The 24,710-nt window shown below is 39.8% G+C and overlaps 1 protein-coding gene across 2 annotated transcripts in view; it reads left to right on the top strand.

Moving 5' to 3' along the window:
- The first annotated feature begins 453 nt into the window (after window positions 1–453).
- The window catches only part of LIN9 (lin-9 DREAM MuvB core complex component), a 33,738-nt gene continuing 9,481 nt past the window's right edge, over window positions 454–24,710 (top strand). The window contains exons 1-10 of one of the 2 annotated variants that reach the window (XM_065736858.1): window positions 454–532; window positions 8,754–8,786; window positions 9,800–9,894; window positions 11,918–12,022; window positions 13,915–14,048; window positions 16,788–16,913; window positions 18,031–18,188; window positions 19,290–19,423; window positions 20,231–20,350; window positions 20,529–20,630. In XM_065736858.1, the coding sequence (XP_065592930.1) occupies window positions 454–532; window positions 8,754–8,786; window positions 9,800–9,894; window positions 11,918–12,022; window positions 13,915–14,048; window positions 16,788–16,913; window positions 18,031–18,188; window positions 19,290–19,423; window positions 20,231–20,350; window positions 20,529–20,630 (1,086 nt within the window). Of the gene's footprint in view, window positions 533–8,753; window positions 8,787–9,799; window positions 9,895–11,917; window positions 12,033–13,914; window positions 14,049–16,787; window positions 16,914–18,030; window positions 18,189–19,289; window positions 19,424–20,230; window positions 20,351–20,528; window positions 20,631–24,710 lie in introns of those variants that run through there. The other variant, XM_065736944.1, reaches the window with a different exon arrangement.

Consider the following 24,710-nt stretch of genomic DNA (forward strand, 5'->3'; position numbering starts at 1 on the left):
GGACCCCTGGTCTCAGCTAGATGCTTTTAGACAAATACTCGTGCCAGTCTGATCTGCATGGTGCTTGGGGTGAGCTGTTGTGGGATTATGGGTATGTTTAAGGAAGATGAGAGCAGTTTGCTGTACGCGTACCTTCAGACCAATCGTTTTGTTTTTGGGGTGGGAGGGCGGATAGGGACAGGCTGTGCCCAGAGGGCGGTGGGCACGGCTCTGTGGAGCGCTCTCAGAGCCGGGTCTGATTTCTCGGCTGGTGCCGCGTGGAGTCAGGAATCCGGACTCGTTGATCTTCACGGGCCCCTCGCACCGCGGGCTATCGAGCGGCTCTACGCCGCCCCGCGGGCTGCGGAGCGAGCGCTGAGGCGGCGAGGGGCCGTTACCGCCCCGCGCACGCGCCCCGGCCCGCGCCTCGCCCGCCAGCGCCGCCTCGCGCAAGGCCCCGTCTCCTCCCCCACAATGCACCGCGCCAGGCAGCCTTTGAAAAAGCGGCGCGGCTCGTTCAAGATGGCGGAGCTCGATCAGCTGCCTGATGAGAGTGAGTAGCGACCCGTGCCGCCGCCAACCCTTCGCCCCTCCGCCGGCCCACCCGTCCCGCTCCCCGCCGCCGGCCCGCCTCCGTCTCGCCGCGAAGCGGGAGCCCCAGCCTTCTTCCTGGCCGCCGGGCCGAACCCCCAACCCCCCCCCACCCCCCCCGTCACCCGTTCCCGGAGAGGCCCCGGCCCGAGCCGCGGCGCGAGGACGGCAGCCGGTTTGGGGCTGCCGTACGGTTGCGCGCTCCCGCTGCTCTGGGAGGTGCGCGCTGCCGACCCGCCCGGGCGCGGCGGCCGAGCGTCAACGGGCGGGGTGCGCGCTGCGGGGTGTGGGGGCGCGCAGTGCGGGCGGGGCGGGCGCCGCTGGGGGCTGCGGGCACCGCGGGGGGCGGGCGGAGGTCTCCGAGACCCCGGAGGGAGAAAGGCTGCTCGCGTGGGAAGGGGGCGCGGGCGGACAGGTGTGCCCATGTCCGGAGCCGTGTGTCGGTATAGGGTGAGAGCGGCGTTCGGAGAGCACAAGGACTAGGTGAAAGCTGGAGTACGGATGGGAAAGGCGCACCTTTCTTTGTGTGTGGGTCAAAGCACCGTGGACTTGCGTGTTATAAGAGAGGGCATTTTCTGTCTAAAACGTTCCTACTGAAGTGCTGTCCTCTTAAATTCTATTGTAGTCTTCCTAAGATGATGTTTTTCAAGTGAGTAACTGAAGGCACTAGGATGAGAAAACACGAAGGGAGAAAGGGCTGCATAAAGGAGAAAAGAGCATGGCTTACTTTGGGTTTTGTTTTGGTTGGTTTGTCTTGTGCTCTTCAGCGACATTATAAGTAGTCAGTAGGATAGTGTATGTGTGCTGTAGTTTATGGATGAACTGTTACTGTGTGCCATGAGACTCCTAAACTGCTTGCTGGAAGAAGTAACCCAAGGATGCCTTGATACTCAGTAGGGGCTGAACAGAGTACTCAGCCTACAAGGAGAGGAGAGTGGGGCTGTTCAGCCTGAAGAAGGCTCCAGGAAGAGTTGAGAGCAGCCTTTTAGTATCTAAAGGGGGGCTGTGAGAAGGAAAGGGACGGATTCTTCAGCAGGATCTGTTTTGGTAGGATAAGGAGGAATGGTTTCAAGTTAAAGGAGGGGAGATTTAGACTGGAGATAAGGAAGAAGTTGTTTACAATCAGGGTGGTGAGGCACTGGCACGGGTTGCCCAGAGAGGTGGTAGATGGCATGTCCCTGATGGCATTCAGGGTCAGGCTGGAGGAGCTTTGAGCTCCTGGTCGAGCTACGGTTGTCCCTGTTCACTGCAGGGGTCCCTTCCAACTCAAGTGATTTTATGATTCTGTGAATTGAAGCTTATTAAATATACATACATAGTGGTTTTAGTACTCTTTGCATTGTACTCTGCACTATTTACATGTATTTTGGAACCCTTTTGTTTATAGTGACATGATAAGCAGGAGTCATAGTCATAGAATCACAGAATATCCTGGGTTGGAAGGGGCAGAGATCACTGAGCCCAACTCGTGGCTCCTCAGAGTAGCAGCCAAAATCCAAACCCTTTGTCTGAGATCATTCTCTAAATACTCCTTGAACTCCAGGACCAAGCCCACTGCCCTCTGGAGAAGACCCTGTCCCTAATCCCAACGTGGTCCTCCCATTACGCTCCGTGCCATTCCCTCAGGTTCTGTTGGTCACCTGAGGGAGTGGAGTAGTTCAGAGCCTGCCCCTCTGCTCTGGCATACTCCTCAGTCTGAAACCATACAACAGGAATAGCATGAAATCAATTAGGGAGTTTTATTGCGTGTGCTAGTAATTATTGCTTGTATTGTATAGTCCTGGCACTTCAGCTGAAGATGGCATCTGGGCAAAGAAGGTTCAGAGGCTGACAGAGGAAAGGATGGCCTTTGTGAGCAGCAGTTTGGAAGGCTGAGCCTGTATTTCTTACAGGGATGGTGCACGAGATGGTACTCGTGGATGAGGTGGAAAGGACTGAGGCAGTGTGGATTCACTGCTTATGGAGTGGGTATGTGCGTGCCTGTAGACAGGCATAAGCTATACCTACAGAAACCTGTGGATGCTACTTTTTCGTAACAGTTTACATAGAAATACTGGTCTGAAGTATACATTTGTATCTTTACAAGGTCAGTAGTGTTACTGTTATGGGTCTCTGTGCAGTGCCTCACTTAGCTCCAGAATATGTGCTTTCATGAGATGTTAATGTTGTAGGCTTACGTGTGATATTCATGTTAGTTTATACAGGTGGAGTCATATGTTAATTAGTCACTGTGTGGTGGAGTGTGTTTTCCAATATGCTGTATGTCTGCACTTGCTTATTCACATGGAACACAGCCCTGTGAGTATTTCATTAAAACTGAGCTAATACATATTGCAAATAAATTTCTTAATATGGCAAAAATATTAACAGGAGCCACACAATGTAGCACTGAGTGGTAATCTTCTCGGGCTCTTCTGATTCTGTGAATGTGCTGTGGTAACCAGAAGAGTTATCTCATATACAAATGGTTACGTGTGAATATGTAACTGTATGTTCACAAGAGTTCTCCAGAGAGAAAAATATTTTGTTAGCTTGACCCACAGCCCTGTAGATGATGTCATGACTATTGTCAATGCATAGTCGCTACAACAGGTATTTTGGTAATGGATTTCATTTCAGTAGTTTTACATCTTTGTAGAAAGCGACTCTGATTTTTCACTAAATAATTGGGCAATTTAGGAAAGTGTACAGACCGATAACCATTTCTTTTTGAAGTTATTCTGACTTGCTTTTCCAAAAAGAAGAACCAAAAATCACTTTCGGGATACCCAAGAGGTTCAAAATCTCTTTCAGACCTGCCACTTAGTGTCTGTTCTGAATGTCAGCTGTAGCAGAACCTTGCTTACTTAAAGCACTGCAGAACTGCAAATACATGCTAGGCTAAAACTAGGACAGCTGGTAACTTTGGTGAATGTTTGTATGACAGGGTAGGTTCATATTTTTGGTGATGCTGTTTTGTGCATCACTGTGGTTTGTGAACATGTCAGCTACTTCTGTAACAGGAGATTCCTCAAGAGAGGTGGCTTGGGGTTGAGATCCTGCGTCTGGCTGCCTTGAATGGATCTTACATCTCTGACAACTGTGGGGAGAAAAGGGTTAATAGCTTATGTGGCCAGTGTCATTGTTTTAACCAAGGAGATTTATGAAGGGCTATTGTAAATTAAAGACAAAAGTGATGATCTTCCTTTGGTAGAGCTCAGTGTCCATGCTGTACCATGTTCAACTATGATAAATGCAAGTCCCGCATCACCCAAGAGAGATGTAATTAATAGATAGCAGCATCTTATCACTTATTGGATCTACTCTCCATTCACACTAGAACAGTGTTTAGGTCACAGTTCCTACTTTAGTCATACTCATGCTCTAGATAAAGCACTGTGCATTTCAAGAAGTTAACTCAGTATTGTTTTCCCTTTGGCTCCTTTACGTTGCCTACAGGGGCACTAGAGAGGTTTGCCACGTTTGCTGTTTCATCGGGAACAGATACCCAAATGCATGTAGCATAGGGCTGTGGTGCAAGCCCTTGCCAGTGGTGTGGCTGTCACAGTGTCTGCCTGGCACACGGAGCAGACACACGGTGCCTGTATTTGTGAAGGTCGGGGTAAATACAGACCTTCGGAGTGAGGTCAGCACAGCATTAGCCTCCGTTTGGTGCTAGTAGGGGATGTTTAGTTGCTCTGGTTGGATAGAGAGGGACCTTCACGTTTTATGGAGCGCTGGTGAACTAATAGAAGTGTGGAAGTTTCCAAAAGTTTGTCCTGTGCTTCCTATCCTGCTCTTTCCACTTTTGGTGAACTAGGTGTTTTCTAGTTACACTGTAAATATTGCTACATCTGGTTCTTTCATTTCCAATCCTATACTGTTAAACACAGCAACGGGGTAAGTGAGATTTTATAACATGATAAGGACTATCCTGCTTCACTTTCAAATTGGAAATCTGATTCAGTGGAGCTCGTGTCAGTGTTCTGGTAGCACTTGCCACCCTCTGGCAAGTTATGTAGCACAGCTGGGCAGTGGGTACTCCTTAACCCAGGAGGAAGTTAAAGTCAACAACCTCAACAGCCAGAAAGATGGCAGTGTACAAATGAGCATGCATTTGATGTAGTTGAAGCCTTTTCTCACTGGTGTTGCCAGGAGGAGAGTGATACACTAACATTGTATTCAGAAAGTCATGTGAAGAGAGAGCAATTCTGTAGCAAACCCTGTCACTGAAAAGTTTTAGAATATTAAAGGTCCCAATGCAGAATTACCTTAAACACTAATCATTGGATTTATATTTTGTAGACAGAATTGTTTCTTCAAACAGTTGGGTTGGTGCCCAATGAGTGACTAATTTTAGTCGGTTCCTTTCTCCTCCCCTTATCTCCTGGTGATTCTGCAGTGGAGGTAAGCAGTGGGCAGTTGTACTGTGCAAGCCAGATGGCTGTTTCTCTTGCTCTCAGAAGGGGAAAGCAGTTGATCATGTTGAAGTGTAAATAATGCTGCTTTATCTCTTGCTTCTAGTAATACAACCTTATTTGTTGAATTGCTTGGTTTTAAAGTACATGGAGTAAAGCTGAGGTGAGGCATTGATCCAGCATGTAACGTGCAGATGTGATTAGCAGGCAGGGTTAGTCCTGGCACACAGCTGTGTATTTATGCATTCCCATACACTAGTTAGCCCACAGAATGGGTTCCGTACAAGTGAGATGCCATCTTTGGAGAATGCAAGCATGCTGAGCTTGTATGGGGTCATCAGTATGGGGCTGCCAGGAGGAGCAAGCCACTGAGCTGCTGCTGAGTGCTGTGGTTGTGATGTATGAAGACAAACACAAGCAAGCTACAGGTGAATCAGAGCTGCAATGCTGTAGCAGTAGGTGGAACAGTGTTTACCTTGAACGGTGCAAGTACTGAAAATGGCAATGTACTGCCAAATCTGTAGTGGAATACATTTCTAATACAGTTTGTAAGGGCTTGTGTTTTACCATAGACGTAAGAGAAGGGGACAAGGCTTATTTATCCCACTGATGGAAGCTGCAGCACAGGGTATTATTTAAGGCAGAAATCATCTTTTTTGCCAGCAGCGCATCTTCCAGCCATGGTTCCAAGCACCCCTCTCTGCATAGCCAGTTGTTCTGCCTCAGCAGCTGGAGGAGAGATGGGGCATACCTCTCACCACTTTGGTTTTCTATCCCCAGGACAAAGCAGCCATGAGCCTGGCTCAGCACCAGGTGTTTGAGGCAAAAACTCAGCAAAGCCTTGAGATTACAGCACTTGGGGGAGAGCTCAGGGCACGTTTTGTGGCTGCTAAACAGTACCTACAGCAATCATTTTGCTATTATTTGTACAGCTTGCCTTCAGAATTGTCTATTACCATGGTATCAGTGTGTTGCCCAACATGAGAATGCAGCATTTTTAAAACAAATGTTTTGGTGTTGTGATTATCTGCACAAGTCCTATAAAAGGATTCATAAAGCTGAAAAAAAATTGCCTTCCACCCAGAGTTAAACAAGGATTTGGAAATATGCGAATGTCAGTTTATTAGTGGGCTCATGACATGAGGGGAATACTGATCCATCCATTCTTGAATCTGAAAGTTAGTGGTCTGTTATTACCCATGGCTCTGGGAAGCTTTTAAGCTTTGAAACTCAGGTTTTTTTGTATGTCTGTGCTTTTAACTTTCTAAGCTTTCCTGAATGAACTACTGTTTCAGTGGCCAGTCATTTGAGATGTTTCCTTTGATAAAACAAGTTGCACTGAGCTTGTGTAGGTGAATGATCTCTGGGAGGGTTAATGACTCAACCTGTAATAGAGGCTTGTGTTTTTTCCCTTCGCCACAAGTTTCCTTAGCCACACCATTTTAAGAACCAGTAGTGTAGCTTGATGACATAGGCTTTAGAAATTTTCCTGCAAGCAGCAATAAAAATAAACCCTAACCTGTGCCAAATGTAGAAAATGTTTTAACAATCTGATGAGGAAAGTTTTCTCATTATATTATCACATATCTTAATGATGTAATTACCTGTATTGATTTAGATATGCTCTTGAAACACCTCTTCATGCTTATGTGCTAGTAAAATCAGAAGCTGTGGAACATCACTTTGGTTATTTGTAACTTTTGTTTTCAAAAAGATAAACAGCTGTAACAAATTAATTATTTGAAAGAACAACGGAAAGATCTTTCACAAATTTAATGCATTTTTGCATGTATTCCTATTTAAATTATAAGAACAACTGTTGAGAAGCTGTGTTTGAACTGCTTTGCCTTCATGTTAGTACTGAAAATCTACATCAGGGCATTTGCAGCTGCCCATAGTGAATCACTGTGATATTCATAGAATTGCCGAATGACTTAGGTTGGAAGAGACCTTTAAGATCATAGGTTCATTAAGATTGGAGAAGACCTCTAAGATTATCTAGACCAGCTGTCCACCTACCACCGATGTTGCCCTGAGAATCACTTCTTACTAGTGTTATGGAACACATAAATATGCTTACTCCTGGCACTTAGGTACTACTGAGCTCCCTGTTGTCATACTATTACATGTCTCACATTCTATAACATAATTATTTTTATTGCACATCTTCTACATATTTTTCTTTTTTTTTAAGACCAGAACAGACCATTTTACTTGGAATTTCTGTGTATCTTGTTTACCTTTTCAAATGGCTTTTTCTCTAAAAAAATAGATGTAAACTTGATTTAAAGACTTTGAATGATAGGTATTCCATGATGCCTTTTTTTAGTGTAGACACACAAAAGGTTGTGAATTTTGGCGTGCTTCATCCCAAGGTTCTCTTCCTTCCAGTATTAAGTCACCTCCATGATGCAGTGAACCTGGAGGACCTGGAAATAGATTTTGGTCGCAACATCCTGTGTGATGTGTAGGCCTTCTTTCTTTGCTTCCACCCATTTCTTGTGAAGCATTTAATGTCTGCACAAATGAAATCTGCATGATTGTCATAATAGGTATTTACATTCTAGTATGTGTGTATATTCTGCTTTAATCTCTGTCTGTGTAATTAAAATGCTGGTTAAAAAGACTGCCTGTGATTATGTAATTGTATTCAGAACAGAAGTAGTCTACCAAATAAATGAGCCCCATTTAATGTGAGGTTGTGATAGTATGAATTCAGTGATTTTTGCAACTGAAAATTAGAATGCTTTCAAAAAAATCTATTCTGAACAATAGTCATCTTTATAATTTCTGAAGTGCTTTTATCTGTGTTAAATGTTGGGTGTGTTTTGTTGAAACCTGTTACTACTCAGAAGGTCATCCTAGTTTCAGTTTTTGTGTCCCTGGTTGTATGTGAAATACTGCCAAACCAAATGGAAAATAGAGGGGATTAAACTGTTTTCCTTGAAGTTTCGTAAGATAGGAGCACTTGACAAGAAAATCCACATATCAAGTTATTGCCTATAAAGTAAAATTAAGTTTAGTTACACATCTTTGTGGTCATTTTGATATCCTACATTTATTCTAATGCTTTAATCCAGAAAATTCCTGCAATTTATTACATTAAAATATTTCAGTTTTTCTTCAAACTTGCCTAGATGAGGAAATATCCAGTGGCTTTAATTTACCCTGTAGTATCTTTGAGACGCAAAGCTGCACCTCAGTTATGAGGGCTGAATTTGTTTGCAACCAGGTCAGCATAGAAGCAAGTTCCTGTACCAGCCGCTTCTAGGTCTCCAAGGCAGGTTCTGCTTGACCAACCTGATTTTCTATGATCAAGTGTCCCGCTTGGTAGATGAGAGAAAGGCTGTTGATGTAGTCTACCTGGACTTCAGCAAAGCCTTTGACATTGTCATGGAGACACAGACTGCTTCTTTTGTGGATACTTTGGCACTGAAGAATTTTGAATTAGTCGGAAGGTAAAAAGAAAGTTATTTACTATATCCTAGTAAATTGTGTAAGGTAGTTGCGACTGCATATTATTTGGATGTTAAGCTTGTTGAGAAGCTACTATGTTGAATAAAAGTGCTCAGCATCTGAGATAGTTCTCTAAGTGTGAAGCAAAAGGAAGGGCAAAAAGCCTGAATATGCTTTAGAGTTTTATTGGGTCATAATCATCTAATACTGTACTTGGGAGATATCTTGAGTTCACTTATTCAACTGTTAAAGTTTAAATATTCTTATTCCTAAGAATTAAGAATTTGTAAATTTCAAAATTATTTATGTGGACTTTCTGATATATTTCAGGTTCTTCAGCAAAAGCACTTGTGAGCTTGAAAGGTAAGAAGATAATGTGTTCTTTACATGGACAAATGAAATACCTACTCTGTTTTTCACATGCACTTAATTTCTGGCTCTAAAACATGAAGTATATAACACTGAAAAATATTTGGTTATGATGTTCTTTGTGTTTTCTTAATAAGCATAACAGAACTAATTATACTTTAGTTAGCTCTGTAGACTGATTATGCTTGGTTGGTGAAACTGCATATGTTGTGATGTGTTTAGACACCGTTCTTCTGGGTGGCATTCCTGAAATGTGCTTCTTCCTAAGTATTGCTTAGGCGTCAGGTCTGATGAGAAAATGGAGTTAATTTTTCCCCTCTTGAGGATGAGATAGGAGAATTATTCTTAGCAAGATCTATACATGTAACAAAATTTACCTTAGGATGGAAATTCATAATTTCACTGTTTTCTGTCAGCAAGTTGTAGGCCAACTCAAAAATCTATTTCTTTGAAATTGTCTTCATGAGTGTTACATAGCACTTCTGAAAACTTACGATCTACCTATCAATAGAAGTTTCACTGCATATTATGAGGCTTGTATTACATGAGGAACATGGCCTGGTTTGCTGAATCTCTTCTAATTAACATAGCTTGTTTCATTCAAATTTGTTTTACTTATTGGTTAGCACCTGCTTAATCAATTTGTTTTCCCCAAGATTCAGTTTCAGCCTGTCACCCTGACAGGGAAAGTGATGGAAGCAACTGGTTTCACCAAAGGAAGCTTCATGAAATCTAAATTTTGTTTCAGAAGTAATGAAGTCCTGTTCATGTTTCTCCTCAGACTGAAAATTTTGTCCATTTTTAATTGATGTTCAGAATAATTTAATGAAAACTTCTAAAATCCACTTATAGTTGAATCTAAAGAAAATATTGTAAGTAAAATATATGCATAGTAGTAGTTGATGTTATGCTAGTTTTCAGATAGTAGATCGTACACATAAGTATATGTGCATATATATACATTTATATAATGTATATGTGTTAATTACACAAATTCCTCACAACAGAGGGAAGTTTGTCCAATTCGTGGAATGAAAAATATAATTCACTTCAGAAAACTCCCATTTGGAAAAGTAAGAACGCTGGCTCTACTGTGGAAATGGTAAGAAGCAATAAAAAGACAACTTTTGAATTGGTAAAATACCCTGAAGTTAATCAAATGCAACAATGAAAAGAATTGGCTGAGAATTCGTGGTTTTGTAATCTCAGAATGTTGAACTGTCTGCTTTACAAGCAGTCTATGCAGTTCCAATATGAATTTTTTATAAATGAATAAGCAAACAAATTAAATTGCTGACCTTGTTCAAGATAGCTTGTAATCATTTTCTCTCATCTGCCACTTATTTTATCTCATGAAAATCTTATTTCTAATTTAGGCTCAGAACTGGTGCATAAATGAAAGGAAGGGAAAATGTCACTTCCATCCTTGTGCCTTCTGAGGAGTATATTTTAATAAATATGAAGGAATGTCTACGAAGTATCCTGCAGCTTAAGAAATGACCTTGGTGTAGGGGAGTAAAAGTCCAAGAGCCTGAAGCTTCCAAGATCATGTGTCCATTGTTTAGGTTGACTGTTTCTCCCTCTGTTTGAAATATTCCATTGTCATTTCTTTCCTCACTGCATCAAATTCAAGCTTTTCTTGTTTATTCTAGACGTTCTCAACCTTACCTAGTTCCCTGATTTTCAGTTTAGTTTCGCCACCAGATCCAATGCCTAGTTGGTCTACATCTGTGTTAGCATGCTCTTCTTACACAGCCTGAAGAGTATATGAAATACTCTCAATTGCTGTGCTGATCTTTCTCCCACACTTTCTTGATCCCACCTTCTTCCACAGTAATTGCAACCAACTTTCCATCTCACCTGTTTTTTATTCAAATCATAATTTATTTATTGTGAAGTGCTTGTTTATTTAAAGTGAAGAATTATGTTTGGAAACTATTGTGCTTGCCAGCTCTGCACGCAACCAAAATACCTGAGCAGTATCTAGTAGTGCAAAGCAGTGTGACTAACATCTGTTATCTAGTTTGTTCTGTGATTTTTTTTCCCCTCACTGTAGAGAGAATCTTACCCAGAGAAAGTATTTATTTAGGTAGGATTCATGGAGATGTATATACACACCTTGCTGTGTGCTTATGCTAGGGAACTGCAGCAGTCTACAAACTGTAGCTCCAGGCAGTGACTGGAACTCTGTGATGGCCCTGACTTCCTGGCAGAGTTTGTGACAGTTTCCAGTTGTGTCCAAGGAATGATTATCTTCTCACAGAAAAAAGCTTTACTAGTAATTTAGAAGATGGTGTATGCTAAAGAACAGAAGACGCTAGCCAAGAAATTAATATCACAGCTTTGTCTCTAGGTACTCTAGCTTGTAGCTATTGAAAATAAGGAGTCAAACTTTGGATTTAACTCAGTATTTTGTATGAAGCTGGGACACAGGTCGTGGGATAGACTAATACGTTAGCAGTAGTCCATGTTGCATAGATGTTATATAGTTTTCTTTACTAATTTGAGTTCCCTGAAAGCTTTTGGTTGTGCTATTGATTGGAAAGTCTTCCCAAAAATGCCTGACCTGTTTAGCTGAAGTGGATGTTTCTTTTTGACACTTATTATTTTATTCTGGTGTTTGACGTCAGTAATCCAGACTGTGCAAGTTTGTTGTTTTGGGTGGTTCTTTGGAATAGAATTCGGTAGCTTTTATTGAGGATTGGAGAGCAGTTCTCTCACAGTAAAATAACCTCAGCAGAAAGCTGAAGGAACTTTTAGGTTTTTTTCTAGGTGAATCATTTGTGTTCCTATGTTGACACGATTTTAATCTGTTTTATTATCAAGCACTACTATGCAGACATTTGAGAGAGAAAAAACAGGTGTTGTGGAATCAGCATCTCAAACATCAGTACTGAAATATAATAGAAAATATTTAAGACAACTTGATCTCAAGTCTGGTGGCCAGAATGCTGTGAATGCTCCTCCTTAGATTTGTAACTGCTGAGAGGCAGTTTATTGCCTACCATGTACCTAATAGCAAAAGAAAAGGCATTCCATTTCTCTCACTGTGAATAGTGTGCATGAACAGAGAAATCCATTTTAATTGTTTTCTTTTAATTCATTCTCAAATTTGATACATGCAGCCCTTCAGAAATTCAAAACGGAGTCGACTCTTCTGTGAAGAAGATGACAGGCAAATAAACACAAGGTCACCCAAAAGAAATCAGAAGGTTGTGACGGTTCCACAGGTATCTACATGTATGCAGATATTTTTACCCAAAATGGGAACGAGCCTATCTGTTTTAGTTGAAGATTAGAGTATATTTGCTTTTCAAGTTGCATTGATCTCTTTATGAATATGCCTGTGAGGAAAGCTTTTGCTAGCAGTAAGCCACAATTCAAAACAAACTTGTATTTTCTTCATCATAAACAATCATACGAACCCAGTTATAAGAGTGCTTGTTCTTTCTGACCTTGGACATTAGCATACAGAGATAGAAAACAGTCCAGAGTTACTACCTATCTTGCCCCTGCAAACAGTCATCTCCTGTAATCTGCACAAATTTATTCCACTTCAGTTAAAAACTAGGTTTCCTCCCTGGACTACATCGTTTGGAAGACTTACATATAACTTAATATATTTCAGTAGTTAGGAGCTTGCTCTAGAGTTATAGCCTTCAGTGTATTCATTACCATCTCTACTTTGGCCCTGTAATGATGCCATCCTCCAGTTCAGATAGCTTATTTATCTGCATCACTACTTGACTGTCTACTTCTTGGTATAGCACAAAAGAAAAGCACTTATTTTTCGTGCCCTTTGTTTGCTGAGTTAAACTGGGCAACATCTCTTAGTCTCAAAGAATTGACTCTCTAATACACTTGTCACCCAGACACTTCCTTATGAGCCTGGATTTGCCACACTGAACAAGTCGTACTTGACTATGCTCCTTGCATGCTTTCTGAACTGTACTGTGCAGCATGGAAGACTTAGCAATTGCTGTTCTGCTGGGTTTGTTTTGTCAAACGTTTTTCTCTTGTGTTACTGTGATTTCTTAACAGTTGAAAGACCTGGGTAATGTTCTATGCCTAGTTCATTTGTACTTAAATGTTGGCTTAGGAGGTCCTATGATTGCTAGAAAAACCTTTGTGAGAGCCTACAGCTGCTTTAACTCATGGCTCTTGACATTGTGCTAGCCTTTGTTTCCTGGAGTTCCAGTGGAAGAAAGGGGGCTTGTATATATAAGGTAGTGGTTAAGTGTAACAGATTGTCTCCTCCCAGTTTTTGTTTTTGTTTTTTTTTCCTGCAAGATACCTACCTTGTATTTTATTCTGTTACTGCAGCTACTAAAGGTTATTTGTGAGCATTTGGGAAAGGATAACAACTAATTATGGCACAGGGACTCAGTTAAACTAATGTTCTTGAAAAACTGTTATGTTTTCAATAAGTTTTTCTTTCTCTTAGTCAAAATAGCCATACCTCTAAGGATATTACAGAGCTATTTTTCAACAGTCTTCTTTCAACAGTTGTAATTTTATACATGTGATCTAAGGTAGTGCCTTTCCATGATTTATGAAATCACTCTTGAACTTAGTTTAAACTTGATTGCTAGGTGGTCTTCCATTTTTTGAAAAGTGAGCATTCTGTTCTGGGCTTTGACTGCATTGCATTATTGTGCTAGCTTCATCTTAAGTTTAAGAAGAATCATCAAGAGTAGAAGCAGTAGTACATATGAGGTGAGTGATGTTGCTGGCATTTGAGCTACTACATCACATATGCCAACTTGAGACAATGGTCTGTGGTGCCTCAAACATTCGAGGCCTGTGTGTACTTCAGTACTGATAATGTTTGTAACAGTGTAGTTTCAGTGTTGGAAAATGCTTTCCTTAGAAGAGCTTTGTGTAAAGATAATTTGTTGCATTGATCCTGCTAAAGTTTGCCATCTGTTTGATTCCATTGCTGATAAAGTGCAGTAAGGCTTATTAGAGACTTGCAACAGCAACCAAAATTTTTTGTGAAACAATACGTGAAATTGAAATGCAGCAATCGTTAATGTATGAACCTGTATTAAGAAAATCCAGTTTAATTATTTGAATATTGAAGAATAGTAGACTGTGTTTAACTGTTTATTTTATTATGTAGAAGTTCAATACAACGATGTCAACGCCAGACAAGAAAGCTTCACAGAAGATTGGTCTACGGCTTCGTAACCTGCTCAAACTTCCCAAAGCTCACAAGTGGTGCATATATGAATGGTTCTATTCTAATATAGATAAGTATGTACTCTTTGTATAAGTATATAAGTATTCTGTTAGTATAGGAACGAGTCATTTTCTGAAATTGAACTGTAGATATCCATATGCTGATTAGGCACTCCAAAATTTATTCTTGAAAATGATATTTCCTTTTTATAATGAGCAGCCTTCTTGTGTAGTTCTTTTAGTTCTTGGAATGGAAATATTTTACTTTTTATGGCCTCTGCCTCTAGCAGTTGCAAGATTTTATTCACGTGTTTTTAGCTTCTTAAGCATGAAGTTAGCAAAACATTTAATGTTTTTTTAACCTTTGGCTCAGTGTTATACAATGAAGATGGAAAGGAGACTGCCTCTTCAGAAGATATCCATTCCCTAAAAGTTGAAAACTTTTATTACATATATTTCTTCCTTATTGCCCTTGTTATTTTAATTGTGATTGCTAGCAGACTGTTGGGTTGTGACTGTTCAGCTGTTCCCTAGATGTCAGCATCTTCTTGGATCTCCTAATCTATCTCTCAAGTTGTTACTAAAGTGTGTGCTTCAGCCTTTGGTACTTCATTGCTTAACACCACCTAGTAAGGTGGTATAAATTGTTTAAAAGAACCATTTTAACTCAGTCCTTAATCAATGATTAAAATGTGAAAATTGTTACAGAATTGCTATTATGCAAATCACTAACACTAGTATATTAAAACGATGGCTTCAGAGTTAACAAGCATTCTTTTCCAAAATACATTCATGATTACTGGTTTTGTTTCCAAAATTAATAAGTATTGCTGCAGCTCTTTTTGTTAATTTCAGCCAGCAATCATAGCAACAGGAAAAAAACATTGCCAAATCTGTTCACCACAAACAGAAAAACTACATGTTCATTTCAGTTTGTTCTGAATTCATTTTCTGTGGGAGTTCGTTCTTTTGAAATAAGTAGCTTTTACTTTTTTCTTTCTTTTCCTTTTTTTCTTTCTTTTGTCCAGGAGGGAGGATAGCAGGGGAAACTCTACTTATCCTTAGTAGTAATTTTAGTATATGACATTTAAAAATTTTTATTTTTATTTATTTATTGTACAGTAGTCCAAGAACTTTTTGTTCCTGAATAACTGTCTGTGGAGCTTTAGGTCTATCAGTAAACAAGAATTTGTGTTTAGCAGATAAATCTGGAAACCACTTTCGTAGTTATTGGTGTATGCTTGGACTGCTAGTAAGACACAATCCTGTTAAGATATTATCACAGTTTAATATATTAAGAGGCTACATTTCCATGGAAGAAAAACTTTGTTGTTGTGAGTGATAAGATCTAGTCAAGGTGAACCATAGAAAAGTTTAAGGCATAGAGCTGTCAATTGATGAAATATGGTGCTCTCTACAGATCTTAAAATATTTAAACCAAATCTTATCCTAAATCGACATCTTCAGTGTAAATGCCATACACTTGCTAAAAGTTTTAAAAATGTTTTATCTTGGCAAATATCATCTATGATTATTGGGTGATTGGAACTGTTTCAGTTGGATTCTATCTACAGTGCTGTATGTAGGAGCATTTTCTGTAAAATTCCATTGACTTTGTTACACATGGAAACTTCTAAAGACCATCTTACTACTACAAGGATCAGAGGGTCCCAGTTGCTTCCACCATATCCCAGAGCTTCCAGCCTTGTAAATGCTACGGGCTTACAGTTTGCCTGTTTAGGGTTAAGTGATAGTAAAAATCAAACATAGATTCTTTTTCTTTCTTTTAAAAAGCTTTCCTTTACATGGATGTCTTATGTTACTGAAAGTGAATCTGAATAAAATGAAACTTTTTCTGCACTCCATGATCTGTTTTTTTTTGAGTGTGATTGATGATTCTTAGTGGTTTGTCTTTCCCCTCTTAAACCCCGATGCTGTGCAGAGAATGGAGGAAAATGGCTTTATCTAGGATGCAGTTATTCTTTTGCTCTCACCAGGTGAGACCTATTTCAGTTGCACGTGGTCTTTAATGATTAGCCTGCTATTAGATAGGCATATCCATTGCTGCTCCCTTGTTTCCTCAGACCAAGAAGAATGTAGTACTGCAAGTAAAAAGCAGTCATAGAGCATAGGATGTATCTTTGTGTTATGATAAATCATAGCATCAAATAGAAGTTTGGAAGTTGGTAGGTTCTCTGAACTTTCACTTCTATAACAGCGATCCTCTGCTTTATTGTGGAGTTGTGGTATGATATATACCCCTCCTGTAGTGCTACAGTGACAAGTTGGCTCAATTTCCTGTATTCTGGGAACCCTCTGAGAGTGTGGTTTTATTATAGAGTGAATTTATGAAAAAGGAACTATTTTTCTATTCCTCAGTATCACCTTGCACATGAATCTTGTCCCTTCACTTATTCTTAATACCTTGCCATATCTTAATGGTTTCTTTCAGTGGATTGTAGTATCTCCATGACAATTCATTGGCTTTGCTGAACTTTCTTTTGTTGACATTACATACATTACAAAGCAGAATAACTATCTGTGTTTCCCTGTAGTAGCAAGAAATGAACATCTTTAAACAGCATTGATATTAAGGCTCAAGAGAAACAGCTGTCCTGGAAACTTTCTGTTGTTGCTTTCAACTGGCTTGATTTCAGATTAAATTTATCCTTTAAATAGAATTTGGGTTTTTTTAATTTATATTTATTTATACTTCTCATTTTCAATATGTATCTTATGATGAATGCTTTTTAAGAGTCTTGTGACAAAAAATTACTAAGTGTAATTAATAGAGAACCTATTATGTTTTAACAGACCACTATTTGAAGGAGATAATGATTTCTGCATATGTCTGAAGGAATCTTTTCCAAACTTAAAAACCAGAAAATTGACAAGAGTTGAATGGGGAAAAATCAGACGATTAATGGGGAAACCACGGAGGTATTTGTATTTTATTTTTTTAATTTCATTTAATAACTACATGCAATTTCCATGTTACCTGAATTGTTGTTGTTGGGTTTTTTTTCTGGAATAATTTTGCTTATGGATAGTAAAGCTAAATAACAAATGAGTATAGAACAACTTACTTTTAAATAGCATTCTCTGAGCACACAGATCACTCTCACCCTCCACTCCCTTATGTGTATGTTTCCAGTCTGTGTGGTTCTCGTAAGCTTGTACATGAAATGTTCTCTACTCACTGTAGATATGTGATAACCTAGGATATGTTGAAATTTACTGTATCTTCCATGTTGCAGTACTTCCTGGCATGGAAAATAGGGCAATTTTTCACTATGTATTTTCTAGAAATAATTAGTTCTTTGTAGGGAAAACAAGTGCACGTTTTCATCTCATTTACTGTATTATTTGTTTAACCTTTTTCACCTTCCTCATGGCTTGGCTGCCAAAACAAAGAGGGGAAAACTCAGTTATGTAATATCAGACATTGTAGACAGGAGTCCAATATTGACTGAAGAGCATAGTTTTTCCTCTGTTCAAGAATTCTTAACTTTTAAACTCACTGTCATAACCATTACAGCTTGAAGAGGAAAAGGCTTGGGGTAATCTCATATATGTGTTGTAAATATGTGAAAGAAAGATATGGAAAAGACAGAACTAGGCTTTTATCAGTGGTGCCTAGATTAAGGCTAAAATGCAATGGGCACAAACTCAAACACAGGTGGGTGCCTTCTGAACATAAGGAATTATGATTACCAGAAGGACCACTGTAAGCAGAAAAGTCCTCAAAAGTTGTACACTTCTGAAATATTAATGCAAACAGCATTCCTCAGTCTTTCTGGTTGTTCTTTGGATGGTTCTGGGGCAGTTTAGATTTGTTTGTTATTATATTTTCTGTTTTAAGTAAACTGTTACTCTAGAAGCAATAATTCTGGAGACTCAGAACATCTGATCTGTTCACCAAAAGCTTTCTCTCTTGAACTTTCACTCCAGCCTTTTTGATTGACTCTCACTGAGTTGTAAACTGAGCTCATTTATTTGTTATGTCTTCATATATGTATGTCTTCAGTAAGTATAGTTTTATGTAATTGTATTGTAGGTGCTCCTCTGCATTCTTTGAGGAAGAAAGATCAGCATTAAAACAGAAGCGGCAGAAAATAAGACTTTTGCAGCAGCGTAAAGTTGCAGATATTTCACAGTTCAAAGATCTTCCAGATGAAATTCCGTTACCACTTGTAATAGGAACGAAAGTTACAGGTAATTTCTTAAAAAGAAATAAACAATCCCCAAGGGTTTTGCAACGATTTTGGTAAACCATCGTGTACTTAGTGTGCGTAGGCAAAATAAATTTAAAACATTAGAAGTTCTGTGCTTTTACTGTTAGCTCTTTGAGAAAGCTTTTGTGGTGATTCGCTAGTATTTGTAAAACAGTGACATGGTTTTGAGATATAATCTTGTGGTTTATTGTTTCTGGTGTTGAAACTGTAGTTGTTTATTTTTATTGTTGTTGTTTGGGTTCGTTTTGTTTGGAGTAAAGTATATCCAACAAATCCTGGAGAGGCTTCAATGCCAAGAGCTTAATGCTGTCTGAAAGTTTAAGATCTGACCTAATATAGAAGCTTTTTTATTAAGCTTTCTTTTCTATAAATATAAAAATACCTGTCTCAAAATAGATAATCAGTTGATTTTGCAGTGCAGTTGAATGCATATAATAAACATGAGATTGCCTTAAAAAAAAATTCCTTCGGTTTTGCTTAATTTCATAAAAAGTCTTGAATTCCTCCTTCCTGTCTGTGAGGCAGGATACTTTTCACTTGAGTGCAGTATCGCCCACTCAGGCCTCTTCTGTTCATTGCTTCCGGAGTTCTTCAACATCACTGTCCTTAATCCTTGCTGAAAAGCAGGCATGCAAAGCACACCGTATCTTCTCATTCTCCTAGAGCTGTACCCTTGAACCATGCTCTACATTGTCTTTTTCAGTGCAAGTGGTCATAGAGAAATGGTGTGCAAAATCATTCAAAAATGCCTGCAAAATCTAACTGTCAGAAGGAATTGGGTGTTAAATAGCATTTTGTCTAGACATAAATGTAGTGCTAAAGATTAGATTTGGGAAATATTTGACTTGCGAAGATAAATTTGACAAAAAATTGGGTAGTGTTTCTAGAGCATACAGTTTTTTTTGTTTACAAATTTTTAATTTAATCAGTTTTGCTCTTTGTTTTTATATATGTGCATGTAGGGTGCCAAGGTTACTTGAAAAGATGTGTTAAGTCTGTTCTTCTCAGTGACATCAGAGCATTGTAATATTTGAGGTTTTGTGGAGGTTTTTCTTCTTGATATTTTTTTCTTTCCTTTCAGCACGATTGCGTGGTGTCCATGATGGGTTATTCACAGGACAAATAGAAGCTGTAGACACTCTTAACGCTACATACAGAGTCACTTTTGACAGGGCTGGTCTTGGAACACAAACAATCCCAGATTATGAAGTTCTTGTAAGTATTAATAATATATTCTCAAAATAACTGTAATGCAAATTGATTTTTTTCTAAATCTACAGTTGTATCCTTCAGTCAAGAAGAAGATTCAAACTATGACATCTAGGTGCTGAAAATAGTCTGGAATAACTGAAAAGAGTTACTGCTGTAGGCTGAGTATGAAAAAGTATAGTGAGTAATGTAAGATTTCAAAGAAAATTCTGCTGTGGGATCTTGGCAGGATTTCTAGAATTGTTCAAGGAAACCTGACGCTCTGTGATTTGACAAAGTCAGGAAAGGCTTGTGGTAGTTGGAAGCAAGTATTATATGTTGATTGAATAATTTTGAATAGTTAGTGGTAATGAAACTAATTGTGAGAATGTTGCTTTGGCCAAAAAAAAAAAAAAGTTATTTCTTAGCTCTCATGCTTTTTTTGATTTATGAGCTCCAGGGAATGTTTCAGCTAAACAGTCTGACCTAGGCTGCAAGATTTTTAGAGGGCAGCATGTTCTTTCATATCTTGTGTATCATTTAGTCTACTAACAGAAGATAAACTTTTCTGAGATCTACTCTCTCTTGCAGAGTTTGGGTTGGTGTGTTTGTTTGTTTGTTGTAATGCTGTAACACTTCTCAAACTCCAGCATAGTTTTGAAGCTGCCATTAGCCCAAAGGCAAAATGCTACTCCTCATTGTTGCTTGGGCTTGGGGTGTGGTTGGGCGTGGCTAGTCCAGATTCCAGAGATAAAGTATGTATTTGAGAAGGTACATTGAGCTTTTACTTTAGCCTGGCACGTGAAGAATGTCCTTACTTTTCTTGTCTTGCAGAGTAATGAACCTCATGAGACCATGCCAATTGCTGCCTTCAGGCAGAAACAACGGCCCTCTAGGTTCTTTATGACCCCTCCCCGACTGCATTATACACCTTCACTCCAGTCTCCAATTACAGTAAGTTACTTATTTCATGTAATTTGTAATGTTATTCAGTGAAATATTTTCTGATAAATATTGAAGCTGTTACCTTTATGTAGTCTTTGAGATAAGGTTTCTCATGTTCCTCAGGAAGGTAATTTTAGCAAATCCCTCTAAAAATAGGCTAATAAATAAAATACTCTTTCTTGTGTAGGACAGTGATCCCTTATTAGGACAATCATCGTGGAAAAACAAAATTTCAGGCACAGACAGTGAAACACTAGGTGGCTTTCCAGTAGAATTTCTCATACAAGTGGTAAGTATTAACTGCAGCTCTTCATTTTGTGTATTGTCCTTTTTCTGTTTAATCTGCCTATTCTCCTACAGCTAAGTGAAGTTCTGTTGATGTATGAAAGACAGTAATATCAAAGATGCAGTTTTCAGTAGAAATTAGTGGTATGTTTTGAGGGTCTTTTATTTTTTCCTTGCTTATTAATAAACTTTGAAATATGCTGCTCTTTTCTCAGACCTCCAAAAGGTCTTGTGTCTCCAGAAGTCTCTCTCATCTTTCCTAGTTCTACCTGTTGGCCTAAGAAGATATAATTTTTACCCCCAAATCTGAACTGTTGTATGATTCATCTTCATGAAATAATTCTTCAGTGATTTTTGTACAACAGTTCAGAAAAGTATAGGCAAGTAATGTTAAGAAACTGAGGTTTCTTGAATATCAAATCTAATGTAAGCAATTTATGCTTCAGGATGATGAAATAATATAACTTCTCATTTGAGTTTGATTTATAATGTGTGGTTGAATTATTTAATGATAGAAAGCAGTTTGAAATGTGCTAAAAGGAACTGGAATACTCAGGGTTAAAATTATTTAGAATTGAGATGCGTTGTTGCTAAACTTTTATCAGAACTTTAAATGTATATAATTGGCTCAAAGAATGAAATTGTCAGTAGTTCCCATGTGATACACTAACATGTTGGCCTTTCAGCATAATTAATTTTCCATAACAGAATGATTTATTCAGTTTTTTGGAGTAACATTGTGTGAAGCCAATTTTGTGAAAAGTGGTCTGGCATCTGGCTTGGCCAAGAAACCTTGAGTTAGATGTAGTCATCCTACAATTGGTGATGTTAAAAAATGTAACACACAAAAGATACAGTCTTTGCTTACGCTGCTGAGCTGGATCTGTAGCTGTCGTCCTCCTTGCATCACTGAGTATGATCAATGAAGCTTTATGACTTTTGCACTGAATTGATCCACTTGTGAAAGTGTTTCTGTGTTTCACATCTGAAAGCTGTATAATTTCTGTCATATGCAGTGGTATACCATTACTGATTATAAGGAAAACTGATGTTTTTAACCTGAGATTTTGAAGTGTAGGCACTCACGAGGTACCGTATTAATACATTTTTTGCTTGAAGACTGTCAAGTTCTTGGTCAGAAAACAAGCTGTAGACTTTTGGCATTGCTTTGTGATCATCTTAATACTTGACTGAGGTTTCTGATACAGGCCTCAAGAGGCTTAAAAGAACTTTTATTGTGAGACTTCATTTTTAATCCTAGAACATTGACATCCTTCTTAGAAATAAAGAATGATTCTGAAACCTGGTGTTGCAAAATACACATTCGATCATACTGCTTTCACTAATCCAGAAGCAGTTCTGTGTTAAAGATGACTGTTAAACATGTTCTGTCCTTTTTTTGTACTCTGATACAGTAAAAATGTCAAAGCCCTTATTTTGATTTAATGGTGATTTAGCAGTTAAATGGTCAGAAAATCTTTCTGTGAAGGAAAACTTCATGACAGTTATTAGGAAATAGTTTGTGATACCACAGAATAACCAATTTCATGCAAAAGCTGTATTTGGGTAAAAGATTTAAAGAAAAAATAATAATTGCACACCTTTAAGAAGGTTTCAACCGAGCCTCTTCATCCTCTTTTATGAGTTTCAACACTAACTCATAACTAAAGGAAATGTGGCCAGAAATATATGCAGGCATTGCTTAAGTGATTAGGGCATTCTCCTTAGGTACAACTTGAAGTTGTGTGCAAACTCTGGGACTTGTAGCAACCACTTCTCATCAGCACTGATTTTGTTTGTTTGTTTTGTTGTTGTTGTTTATTTTTTAATTTTTATTTTAATTTCTGCATCTTTATATTTTGGCATCAGTCTTCTTTCTGATCTTTACTGTGGACAAAGATATGCTCCTTAGGAGAAGAGTGACTGGAAAGTGAGCAATATGCTATCAAGTTGACTTGTCTTATGTATTTTGGCAAAGAATAAAGTCATAAGTTCATAAGTTCATAAGTTCATAAGGTTGGAAAGGACCTATAAGATCATCTAGTCCAACCATCCTCCTATCACTATCTCTACCCAACTACTAAATTAAGTCCTTTAGCACCTCATCTAGACGCTTCTTGAACAGCGCTAGGGATGGTGCCTCAACCACCTCCCTAGGCAGGCCATTCCAGTGCCTGACCACTCTTTCAGAAAAGAAATGCTTCCTGAGGTCTAATCTAAATCTTCCCTGGCGCAACTTGTGGCCATTCCCTCTTGTCCTGTCATTACTTATCAGGGAGAAGAGGCCTACCCCCTCCTCACCACAACCCCCCTTCAGGAAGTGGTAGAGTGCAATAAGGTCTCCTCTGAGCCTCCTCTTCTCCAGACTAAACAATCCCAGCTCCCTCAGCCGCTCCTCATAAGACTTGTGCTCCAGGCCCCTCACCAGTTTTGTTGCCCTTCTCTGAACACGCTCCAGGGCCTCAATGTCCTTCTTGTAGTGAGGGGCCCAAAACTGAACACAGTACTCGAGGTGCGGCCGTACCAGAGCTGAGTACAGGGGGATGATCACCTCCCTGCTCCTGCTGGCTACACTATTTCTAATACAGGCCAGGATGCTGTTGGCCTTCTTAGCCACCTGGGCACACTGCCGGCTCATGTTGAGCCGAGCATCAACCAACACCCCCAGGTCCTTTTCCTCTCCACATTCTTCAAGCCATTCTGCCCCAAGCCTATAGCATTGCATGGGGTTATTGTGGCCAAAGTGCAGGACCCGGCACTTGGTCTTATTGAACCTCATCCCATTTTGCTCAGCCCAGCTGTTCAGCCTATCCAAATCCCTCTGAAGGGCCTCCCTACCCTCAGGCAGTTTGACACATCCTCCCAGCTTTGTGTCATCTGCAAACTTACTGAGGGTACACTCAATTCCCTCGTCTAGGTCATCAATAAAGATATTAAACAAGATGGGCCCCAAAACTGACCCTTGGGGGACACCACTCGTAACAGGACGCCAGCTGGACTTAACTCCATTAACCACTACCCTCTGGGCACGGCCCTCCAGCCAGTTCTCCACCCAGAGAAGAGTGAACCTGTCCACACCACGGGCTGCCAGTTTCCTTAGGAGAATACTGTGGGAGACCGTGTCAAAGGCCTTGCTGAAGTCCAGGTAGACTACATCAACAGCCTTTCCCTCATCTACCTGTCTGGTCACCCAGTCATAGAAGGAGATGAGGTTGGACAAGCACGACCTGCCCCTGGTGAACCCGTGCTGGCTGGGTCTGATCCCTTTATTGCCATGCACGTGTCGTGTGATCTCCCTCAAGATCATCTTTTCCATAACTTTCCCTGATACCGAGGTCAGGCTGACAGGCCTGTAGTTCCCCGGGTCTTCCTTACGGCCTTTCTTGAAGATGGGAGTCACATCGGCAAGCCTCCAATCTTGTGGGACCTCTCCAGATAACCAGGAATGCTGATAGATGGCAGAAAGTGGCTCGGCAATCACCTCTGCTAGCTCCCTCAGCACCCTTGGGTGGATCCCATCTGGCCCCATGGACTTGTGGGAGTTCAGATGGAGGAGAAGATCTCTGACCGTCTCTGCTTGAATCACAGGGGGTGCATTATGCACCCTGTCCCAGACTTCCAGGTCAGGGCAAGTACCATTTGGATAACTGTCCTGTTTATTAAAGACAGATGTGAAGAAGGCATTGAGAACCTCAGCCTTTTCCTTATCATCTGTGGTTATATTGCCTGCCTCGTTGAGTAAAGGAGGGAAATTTTCCTTAGTTTTTCTCCTGCTGTTAATATATTTGTAAAAGGGTTTCCTGTTCTCCTTTACAGCAGTAGCCAGCCTAATTTCAAGCTGGGCTTTAGCATTTCTAATTTTCTGCCTGCAGATCTTGGCCAGTTCTCTGTAGTCACCCCAAGTAGCCTGACCCATCTTCCAGAGGACATAGACTCTCCTTTTCTCTCGGAGTCTCAACAAAAGATCCCGGTTCATCCACACTGGTCTTTTGCTCCTCCGGCTTGACTTACAGGACTCCGGGACTGCCTGCTCCTGTGCCTTTAAGATTTCCATCTTGAAGAGCATCCAGGCTTCCTGGACCCC

The sequence above is a fragment of the Cyrtonyx montezumae genome, unplaced genomic scaffold (genome assembly GCF_038088225.1).
Source record: "Cyrtonyx montezumae isolate F1298 unplaced genomic scaffold, pur_monq_1.0 scaffold_0, whole genome shotgun sequence".
NCBI classification, from domain to species: Eukaryota; Metazoa; Chordata; class Aves; order Galliformes; family Odontophoridae; genus Cyrtonyx; species Cyrtonyx montezumae.